At 49.1% G+C, this 10,877-nt stretch overlaps 1 protein-coding gene across 1 annotated transcript; it reads left to right on the top strand.

Annotated features, from left to right (window-relative positions):
• Positions 1-2,982: 2,982 nt before the first annotated feature.
• LOC123098752 (zealexin A1 synthase) lies at positions 2,983-5,145 on the top strand. Its single transcript, XM_044520824.1, has 2 exons — positions 2,983-3,931; positions 4,316-5,145. Exons 1-2 carry the CDS (start codon positions 3,044-3,046, stop codon positions 4,940-4,942), a joined length of 1,515 nt encoding a protein of 504 aa, XP_044376759.1. The 5' UTR covers positions 2,983-3,043; the 3' UTR covers positions 4,943-5,145.
• Positions 5,146-10,877: the final 5,732 nt, after the last annotated feature.

Below are 10,877 nucleotides of genomic sequence, written 5' to 3' on the forward strand. Positions count from 1 at the left end.
CGTGGCCACTCCGTAAGGCGGTTGGTGCCCTTCTTTCGCTGCAAGAAAGCCAATATCCGGATAGAAATCGTGTCCAAAGGACAACCCAATCGGAGTTACGGATCTCTGGGAATATAAAAAATAGTGAAAGGGTAGAATCAGGAGTGCAAAAACAGAGAGAGACAGAGAGACAGATCCAATCTCGAAGGGGCTCTCGCCCCTCCCATGCCATGGAGGCCATGGACCATAAGGGAAAACCTTCTCCCATATAGGGAGAAGGTCAAGTAAGAAGAAGAAGAAGGGGGGCTCACTCCCCCTCGCTTCCTGTGGCGCCGGAACACCGCCGGGGACCATCATCATCACCGCGATCTACACCAACACCTTCATCATCTTCACCAACATCTCCATCACCTTCCCCCCTCTATATTCAGCGGTCCACTCTCCTGCAACCTGCTATACCCTCTACTTGAAGATGGTGCTTTATGCTTCATATTATTATCCAATGATGTGTTGTCATCCTATGATGTCTGAGTAGATTTTCGTTGTCCTACGGTAATTGGTGAATTGCTATGGTTGGTTTAATTTGCGTGTGGTTATGTTGTTGTCCTATGGTGCTCTCCGTGTCGCGCAAGCGTGAGGGATTCCCGCTATAGGGTGTTGCAATACGTACATGATTCTCTTATTGGGGTTTGCTTGAGTGAAAGAAGCATAAACCCGAGTAAGGGGGTTGTGGCGTATGGGATAAAGGGGACTTGATACTTTAATGCTATGGTTGGGTTTTACCTTAATGATCTTTAGTAGTTGCAGATGCTTGCTAGAGTTCCAATCATAAATGCATATGATCCAAGAAGAGAAAGTATGTTAGCTTATGCCTCTCCCACATAAAACTTGCTATCGGTCTAGTAAAGCAGTCAATTGGTTAGGGACACTTTCACAACTCCTACCACCACTTTTCCACACTTGCTATATTTACTTTATTGCTTCCTTATCTAAACATCCCCTAGTTTATATTTATGTGCTCTTTTTATCTTGCAATCTATCAAACAACACCTACAAAGTATTTCTAGTTTTATACTTGTTCTAGGTAAAGCGAACGTCAAGCGTGCGTAGAGTTGTATCGGTGGTCGATAGAATTTGAGGGAATATTTGTTCTACCATTAGCTCCTCCTTGGGTTCGACACTCTTACTTGTCGAAAGAGGCTACAATTGATCACCTATACTTGTGGGTTATCACGAGGCTCCTATCCCCGCGCGCGACGGGCGAGGCTGAGCAGACGCGGCGACCGACGAGGAAGGCGCGGGGATCGCCTTATCACCAGCGGCCACCTCGCCTTCTTCTTCCTCGCACCAGGCTTCACTCCCTCCTCTGTATCAATGATCACCGGATCCCCCAACGCCTCCTCCTTCACCGCCGCAGGATCCGGCACCGGGAGGCCCATCACTGCTCCGACGCTGAACACCGACGGACCCGCAGGCTTGCGGCGGCGGGATCGAAACGCTCTGTACTTCATCTCCTGCTTGGGGGCGTCGGATTCCGACTCCTCCATCGCCCAGAGCAACATCCTGCGCGCCCACGGGCTCACCCGTCGGCGTGAGGCGCCAATCCTCTGCCTCCGTGAGCCGTCTGTACGCCATCCCCGCCGCCTCTTTCAGACCCCTCTCCTGTGCGAACCAGGAGATGGTCTCCATCAGCTTCTCTAGCTTCGCATCGTCTCCGTTGGCTATCTCCCTTGCCCTTGCGTCGAGTCTCGGCTTCCAGGGCGCCGTGGATCTCTCGAACTGGAGCACATGTTTGTGGTGTGGGAGGGGAATGGATCTCGTCGAATGGGGAAGGGATAGCCGCACCGCGCCGCGCCGCGGCTTTAATCCCCCGCCATTCCCGACGCTTCTCCTCCTCCTTTACCTCGATTCTCGCATCGCGCCGCGCCTCCGCCCCAATCCCCAGCCTTGCCCATCAAAACCACGTGACAAGGGAATCTGATTTGCGTACCTTCCTGTACTCCCCCCTTATCGTGTACCCGCACCGCGTCAACCCGCATGCCACGGTCGTCCAATAGCGCCAGCCATGACGAGCCGCCCCGCTGAACGAGTATGCCTCGTCGGAAGAGCAGCAGCGCCGGCGTCGCGAGGTCGGAGACGAGGTGCGCCGCCCACCTGCGATCAGGGGGGTCCGCCTCGCCCGTGTCGCCCGAACCGACCCGTGTCGCCCGTGTCGTCATCTCACTCCACCCTACTATCTTGGTTGTTTTTGTATTCATATGGCATGTAATTTTTAATTATTTTTTCAAGGCACATCTTGTTGAACATAACGGCATTTTATCCTAAAAATTGGGACTTTTTTGTCCCAACTCAAGGACACGTGTTTTGTCGTACAGGCAGAGGGGTTCGTCGTGGGAGGCGTTTTTTCCAGCGAACGAACCATTGCACCCCTGCCTTTGCCAAAATAATCGATCGCAGGACCAGAGGAGCAGCTTCTACTTTGTACCAGACCACACAGTTGATCTGCTTCATTGGAGCTTCGCTTTGTTCTCGGTCAACAATGGTGGTGGGAAGATTTTTGCTTCTGGTCAGGTGAGGCGTGCTGGAGACGCTAGACTTGGTTTTTGCGGTGATACGCAGGCACTTGCTGCGGGAAGATATTTGGTTCTGGTCAGGTGAGGCGTGCTGGAGACGGTAGACTTGGCTCTATCCGGCCCATGTTGCATACATGCATGCATGCACCTGATTCAGGCCTCGTACCGTCGTACGTGCCGACGTACATATCACCATAAAGCTTGAAATTTCTTGGGCACCTTCAGTGTACAAGTCAAGCATGCATGTACGTACCGCCCATGCACGTGGAAATTTTCCGTCAAGATGTCTAAATGGCCGACCCGTGTCTAGTGATGGCGTCACCGTGGCTGGAAAAGAGCCGTTAAATGTTGACCCTTGACCATGCAGTCCTATCTTGAACCCCACCACGCCGAGGTTGTGATCCTATAAATTTCAGTTGAGATCGGATTGAGCCACTCACAACTTGCAAACATACATCTAGTGGAAGGAAGGATCACCGGAGAGAGCTCAAATGGAGGACGCCTACATCACGGCCTGCCTCGCCGTAGCTCTCGTGTCGCTGCTCATCGTGATTGCGGGCCGCCGGCGCTGGGGGGCGCGTGGCGATGGCCTGCGCATGGCGCCCGGGCCGTGGCAGCTGCCGGTGATCGGCAGCCTGCACCACCTCGTCCTGGCCGGGCAGCTCCCTCACCGCGCGATGCGCGACCTGGCGCGGCGCTACGGGCCGGCCGTGATGCTGCAGCTCGGCCAGGTTCCCACGCTGGTGGTGTCCTCCCGGGAGGGCGCGCGCGAGGTGATGAAGAATCACGACACCATGTTCGCGACGCGGCCGCTGAGCACCACCATGCGCGTGCTCTCCTACGGCGGCCAGGACATCGTCTTCGCGCCCTACGGGGAGTACTGGCGCCAGCTCCGGAAGATCGCCGTGTCCGAGCTCTTCACCGCGCGCCGCGTCCTCTCGTTCCGCGCCATCCGTGAGGAGGAGGTCGCCACAGCTCTCCGCGTCGTCGGTGAGGCTGCGGCGGCGACGCGCCCCGTGGAGATGCGCGGTGTGCTGTCCACGCTCGTGACGGACAGCACGGCGCGCGCCGTGATAGGCGACCGGTGCAAGGAGCGCGACGCGTTCCTCCGGGAGCTCGATCGCATCGTGCAGCTCGCGTCAGGGTTCAACCTGGCCGACATGTGGCCATCGTCCCGGATCGCCGCGTGGTTCAGTGGAGCCGAGGAGTGCCGCCACACCCTGTACACCATGCTCGACGGCATCGTTGAGGAGCACCTGGAGAGGATGGACGGCGGCGGAGGCCACGCCGAGGACCTGCTCGACGTGCTGCTCAAGATCCAGAAGGAGGGTGGTCTCAAGTTTCCCATCCACATGGACGCCGTCAAAGCCATCATCTTGGTACGTACAGTATTCTCTTCGCATAGCGGTCTTATTTGCACATTTATTATATTGAAACACTATAGGCAATGCATAAAAACATCTCCGTAAGCTAACACTGCTTGCTAAGTTAAAGTGGACAGAGTTATCCTAAACGGTGCTGCTAAATCTCAGTCGACTGAGACTTCGCGAAGTCTCAGTCGATGTTATATTCCTTTGATTTTTCATGCAGATTCGTGTAAAGTTTTTTGTTTTTTTATTTCTTTTCCTTTTATACACTATGTGTCACTTGATTGAGACTTTGCGAAGTCTCAGTCGACTGAGACCTAGCCACACCCTATCCTAAAACGCATGTTATCTCATGTGGGTCATTATTCATCTAAAAATCTCATGTTTTATGGACAGGACGTATTCTCCGCGGGCAGTGAAACAACAACTACGACAATTGAGTGGGCCATATCAGAGCTTATCAACAACCCGGTGGCCATGCAGAAGGCGACAACTGAGGTGCGACAAGCCTTCCATGCTAGTGGAACCGTGGCCGAGCACGCCCTAAGCGAGCTCCCATACCTACGCTTGGTCATCCGAGAGACGCTGCGGCTGCACCCGCCCCTGCCGTTGTTGTTTCGCGAGTGCCAGGAACCGTGCCAAGTGCAGGGATACGACGTGCAGCGGGGCACGCAGGTGTTGGTCAATGCTTGGTCTCTAGGCCGCGATGAGCGCTATTGGCCCGACGCGCCTGAGGAGTTTCGGCCGGAACGGTTCGAGGAAGAAGCAGCAAAGGCAGATTTTGGGGGTGGTGACTTTGCGTTCTTGCCGTTTGGCGCCGGCCGCAGGATGTGCCCTGGGATGGCGTTTGGCCTCGCCGGCGTCGAGCTCCCGCTTGCAAGCATGCTCTTCCACTTTGACTGGAAGCCACCAGGGCCAGGCTCGGCGGAGCTTGACATGACAGAGACGTTCGGCCTCACCGCACGGCGGACGGACCAGCTCCCGCTGCGCCCTGTCCTTCGCGTACCTATTCTCGGAGTCTAGTCAGTATATAGACTCTAAGAAATGAATGCATACTGTAAGACTATAATTATACCCACGTAGAAAATAAATTGCAAAGTTCTACTATTGCATCACATCATTAGTATTGTGCGATAACTAGTGTAGTGCGGCTAGATCAATATGTGGTTCCTGAATATATTGTAAACCTATTTGAAATAATACTATAGCTGGACGTTTTATTTCAATTGATACATCTTTCCACCATCTGAAGTATTGTTATATTTTAACATGCTCTACAGCGAAAATTATAGAAACAATTTTTAGTAGTATGTGTTTAGTTTTCACAACGTACGGCAGCTCAACTAGTTTCCTAAAAAAATTATACACCATATGCATTCAGTATTATGTTTGACATGAACACAGTTTATTTGATTCAATAACCAAAGACAAAATTTGCAGCAACTATAATTGTTCATGACATGTGGTGTACCCTTGTGCTCATTTTAACTTCTTTTGTCCATGAAAAAAATACGCAATCTTTGCGTATTCACAAAAGAAAGTCATCATATATGGCCCCCGACGAAGTTGCCGATCCAAAAGCCGCCATCATTCATAGTTTCGACCACCAGTATGCTCCCAGTATCGATGATGAGCAGGTTAGAAGACGTCAGGATCATCTAGCATCTATACTCTATATTCATTGATCATCCCATGAAAAGTTCAGAACTACTCAAGTTAGTGTAAAGTTTAGGTGATGCCTTATATCTGACGGAAAGGAGCTAATGGTAGATAGTTAAGACAGAGCACATGCCCACTCGTTGCTCTTGGTGAAATTCACCCCGATGATGAGGTTGAACGACTCCTACCTGAGCAGCTGAAGGTCTACATTAACCTGCAAGATCAAATCCATCGATCGACACAGCATGACACGATGGGCTGTGTGGAAACATGCAGAGGATGAACATGAGGATGAACATGCAGTGTCTCTATAAACCTCTCCTTATGTTTTTTTTCCTGTTTTACTACATACATAGACAAAACTATTTGACCATCAAAATAACTCAAATATTTGTGTCTCAACCACCTATCATTCATAGTGATTTCATATCATACCACTTTCAAGAACTAAACTTCAATTAAGTGGCATAAATTTCAAATGTGAAAGACAAACTCAAAATCAAGCATATGACAAACGGTTCAAACATGGCAAAGAAACCAAGCATAGAGCATCGCTCATGACTGCTTGCACTTCCACTTGTACCCCTAGCTCTCCCCCTGCTAGATTTGTTGCTTCATGATGGATAGATAGGGCACTTGGTCTGCATCAAGCCCATCGATCGGTGCTATGAACATGCTATTCAGTTCCTGCTCCATCTTCTTTGTATTCACGGCCTTCGCAAGGATTGCCAACTTCTTCTTTTGAATGACCATGTTGCGCTCCTCCATGGCCTTCACCTCCATCCACCTTGATTCCTTCTCTTCCGTCTTCAGTGCCTCGAACTCCTTTGTTCCTAGAGAAAAGTGCATATTTGCCCCTTAACTTTTTGAGAAGTGCGGATTTCATCCCTCAACTATTTTTCGGTGGAATCGCCTTGTACACATTCAGTTGAGGGGTGAGGGCTTCAATCTGTACATATTTACGGGTAAATCTGGCTCAAACCGTGCTGGATTAGGTTCAAGTTTCCTTGGAAGATATTGCAGCGAACTCTTAAGACAATTTGTTTTTAGAGAACTCGCCAAACGAATGCATATCATACCTTTCTTATGACAAGAATTGTGGCTGTATGAGTTGGTTCATGAATCGGGTTTTTTTAACCGGAGGCTGCTTGTTGCTTTCGCGCTTATGTTAAGATTTTTAGTCTGTTTGATTTGGATACTCTCTGGTCTGGTTCTCTACCACATTTGGTATGTTTGATCGCTAGACAATGTGGGGTTGGTAAGTCACGCCCCTACTAAGGTATCATAGTTACGACCATGTCATGATAGAGACAATATCACGTGGAAACCACATGTTCAGTGGAATCCTGGAAACCTGAGCTCAGACCGTTGGATGCTATTTGTATGGACCAGATAGAATCATAACTGCTATGCCCTATTTGCAAAAAACGCCCGCAACCAGGGATACTATTTTACGTGTACCCCCTCAGGTCTAACAAGTAATCACAGCGTACCTCCTTGCCCCTTATTTTCACCTTTTTGTCGGCCAAGTAGGATTTGTAAGCCATGCAATATGCCTATACTTCACCAAACATGGGTGACATGTACGTTCGATTTAAAATGGAAAACTAGCCGCAATGGATACCAATACTGAAGGAAGGTAGTACAGTAATTGCTACCAGTCTCCTAACAGAACTGTACCAACAAAATCACATCTGGGAAACCAAAAGAACAGACAGTCAATGCCCAGACCAGACAGCAGAAGACTGAAGGAAGCTAATTTTAATATAGTCTACTAACAGAATTCACTTGCAGTAATGCATCACTTCAACAACACATACATTAGGCAAATGTTCCAACCGCATTATGCTACGGAATTTTATTACAAGATAGACCTATCACTAACTGAACAGCCATAGTAAAATTCTCACACTTATACATCAGACAATGAGCAAACAACTCGAGTACACAAGCAGAAGAACGTATCAGTGCACTACTACGACTCCAAACAACAGTCTTTTTTTGTTGGAACATGCATAAGTCTTTACTGCCACCAGCAAACCTGAAAAATAAGAGTTGAACTTTTTATACATAATAGATTAAAACGAATTTAACAACAATCAACGAAAATAGATACAGCAGTGCATGTCATCTTTATTAGCAAGATATTATTTTTTAGAATTATTTTCCAAAACCAGTTTCTTTCTTATTTCCCGTCGCACTACACAAATAAATATGCATAGAACCACCATCATAATGTACAACATTGTCAAATCGGCATGATAGGAGCTCCCTGCTACAGGAAACAGGTAATTTGTCACAGACGGCAAAGACCTAAATCCAGACGGCAAAGAGTTTGTCGTCAGGAAGCAGACGGCGAAGTAAGACGGCAAAGATAAGTCCTTTGCCGTCAGCTTTTCATCGGACAGACGGCAAAGTATTTGCCGTCAGCCAAACTACAATTTGCCGTCTCCCGCAAAAATAGTAGACGGCAAAGAATGGGGTCGAAACGTTTTTTTTGCCGTCATCCCGACTAGTTACGTACGACAAAGATTGTTTTTTATTTTAAAAAAATATGACGTCAGTCCAAGCTTTCGTTGGCGGCTACAGCTTCGGTGGTCGCCGGAGTTACCAACTCCGGCAACCGCTGCTTCGGTGGTCACCAGATTCGTTCTCTGTTGTTGTTCGCTGGCCGAGCATGGCTTGCTGACTCGCTCGCGCCACTGCCAGAGGGAGGAGTCGCCAAAGGGAGAGAAGGAGCTGCCACTGGAGGGAAAGGAGATGAAGAAGGGAGGAGGCACCGGAGGGGGAGAAGAAGGAGCCGCCGCCCGCCCTGCCCGCCAGAGGGAGAGAAGGAGTCGCTGTCCGGAGTGCCCTCTCTCTACCTCGTCGGACCACGCGCAGAAGAAGGAAGATACAGAAGGCGGCGGCGGCCGACGAGCACCGATGCAGCTGGGAGGCACGTGAGGGAGGCCGGGGATGGGCGGCGCGACGAAGATGTGGCCGGAGGAGGACGGATCTGGTGGCGATGGTGTTGCTTGACGCCGACGCTGGTGGTTCCCTTCATGGAGAAAGAGAGCCGCCGACGCTAGAGGGAAAGGAGACGAGGAAGGGAGGAGGCACCGGAGGGGGAAAAGAAGGAGCCTCCGGCCGCCCTGCCCGCCGGAGGGAGAGGAGGAGTCGTTGGCCGGAGTTCCCTGCGTGGAGAAAGAGAGGGGGAGGTGAGGGACGGCAAGGTCATCTGGTGGCTGGCGGCGATGGCTACTCCGGCGGCGCTCGGGCACGAGAAACTCTCGATCTGGAGCGGGGCTGTGGTTTTTCTTTTTAGAGAAGCGGGGCTGTGGTTGAGTGCGTTGGACACGTGATGGGTGGGTGGGGCCGCTGGTTGCGTGATGTGTGGTGGGCGTGGGATGCGAGGTGGGTTGGCATGGGGCACGGCAGGGTGAGTTGAGTGCGTTGAGATGCCGCCATGTCATCGATCCGCGTGGTCGATCCGCGTGGTGTGCTTTCTCTTTGCCGTTTGCCTTTTGTATTACAGACGGCAAAGAGTTCACTTTGCTGTCTGTAATATAAAAGGCAGACGGCAAAGATTTTTTGCCGTCTGCGTTTTATATTACAGACAACAAAGTGAGTTATTCGTCGTCTTTAACACAAAAGGCAGACGACAAAGATTTTTTGTCATCTGTTTTTTTTCTGCAGACAGCAAAGTGAGCTTTTTGTCGTCTGTATTTTTTTTTGCAGACGGCAAAGTCTATTTTGCCGTTAATTTTTTCTTTGCTGTCTGCTGATGACGGCAAATCCGTTCTTTGCCGTCTGTCCCGACGAAATACTGACGGCAAAAAAAGTACTGAAGGTAAATCTCCTGTTTCCCGTAGTCTGCTGCATTAAGGGTGTGTTTTTGGGGTTGCAATTTACACGGTTGTAGCTATTGTAACTCTAAATGACTCGATTAAGAGCTGTTTTCGCTGCATATGAGTAGTGTTCACAGAATTTTAACTGAAATTACAAACTTACGAGAGTTTAGGCAATGTATTTAAACGAGTTTCACATATAATTTGCTGACTAAAAAATAAATCATCTATTATTGATGCTGATTTAAATGAAGCCTCTGAATTGTTAGTTAATCATCTATGACTACCACTGAATTTTTTTAGCAACCCACGAATAGTCATAGACGTGTATAACAGTAACACACAAAAATTAGGAGCAAATGAATTATACCTCGCAATTTCTTCAAGACCAAAATCTGGACAGTACGACTCAAGGGAAATCAGCAGCTGCAGGCAAGATGCCACTACCTCACTACCTCTCCTACTTCCTTGAAATGATGTGCTGATCTTGGAGGAGACAGACAAATGAGCCACATCCTTGTCCCCTCCCCTGTTTGCTTGGCAAACCCATCCCAATATAGAGAAGATGGATCTACTCGATGAGCCACGGGACAAAGAAGCACGGGGCCAAAGCACAGAAGACGAACACTTCAAATGCTCATACCTTGGAATTAGATCTAGTATGACGTCGATGGGGAATGCTCGGAGGACTGACACTGTTGGCCAGAGATGAATCAGAAGCGCCGCTCGCTGGCCCTGCCCGAAACGCCACTCGCCGGCCCTTCCCGAAATGCTCGGAGGAGGACTCGCCGGAGGGAAGCATCGTCTCCCAATAGGTCTCCTAACCCAGCGAAAGAATTTCGAATCAGGATGATTTTTTTTCTTTTGAATCGGGATGATAGCTCCATGGGGAAAGGCACAGGACGGCTCAGCCACCATGGGATGTTTTTGTACGTGAGGTACAGGATTCTTGCGGGGTTCAATTTGCAAATTGTACTTCTTTCCATCTCACAGCGTACGCATCCAATCCAACGGCACACGATTGGGTTTCCATGTTTCCTCTGAATGAATGGTTTCCACTAGATATATTCTCTGTCATGATACACACATGATAATATAACACTTACCCCCTTCGTAAAGAAATATAGAAGTGTTTAGATCTAAAGTAGTGATGTATGTTGAGTTCCATCTCAGTTGTTTTGTATGTTGAGTTCCATCTCAGTTGGCGACCACATGTGATACACAATGTGTGCAGGTAGTTGTCGTATATGTATTATGTACTACTGCTTCTACGTTTATTGTGAGCATTGGTTTGTTGTGTCACCAACATAATTCTTCAGTTTATGTCTGATGTGCCCCTACCAAGTTATCATAGTTAGGACTATGTCATGATACACTCAGTGATAATATAACAACATACTTCCCATAAAGAAATATAAGAGAGTTTGGATCATTACTTCAGTTGCGACTATCTGTGCAAGTCATTGTCG

Source organism: Triticum aestivum, chromosome 1B (assembly GCF_018294505.1).
Source record: "Triticum aestivum cultivar Chinese Spring chromosome 1B, IWGSC CS RefSeq v2.1, whole genome shotgun sequence".
Lineage (NCBI taxonomy): Eukaryota > Viridiplantae > Streptophyta > Magnoliopsida > Poales > Poaceae > Triticum > Triticum aestivum.

Coding starts and splice junctions, on each gene's coding strand:
- LOC123098752 (XM_044520824.1), top strand. CDS start 3,044: ATGGAGGACGCCTACATCACGGCCTGCCTCGCCGTAGCTCTCGTGTCG. Junction 3,932..4,315: donor CCGTCAAAGCCATCATCTTG/GTACGTACAGTA, acceptor TTTTATGGACAG/GACGTATTCTCCGCGGGCAG.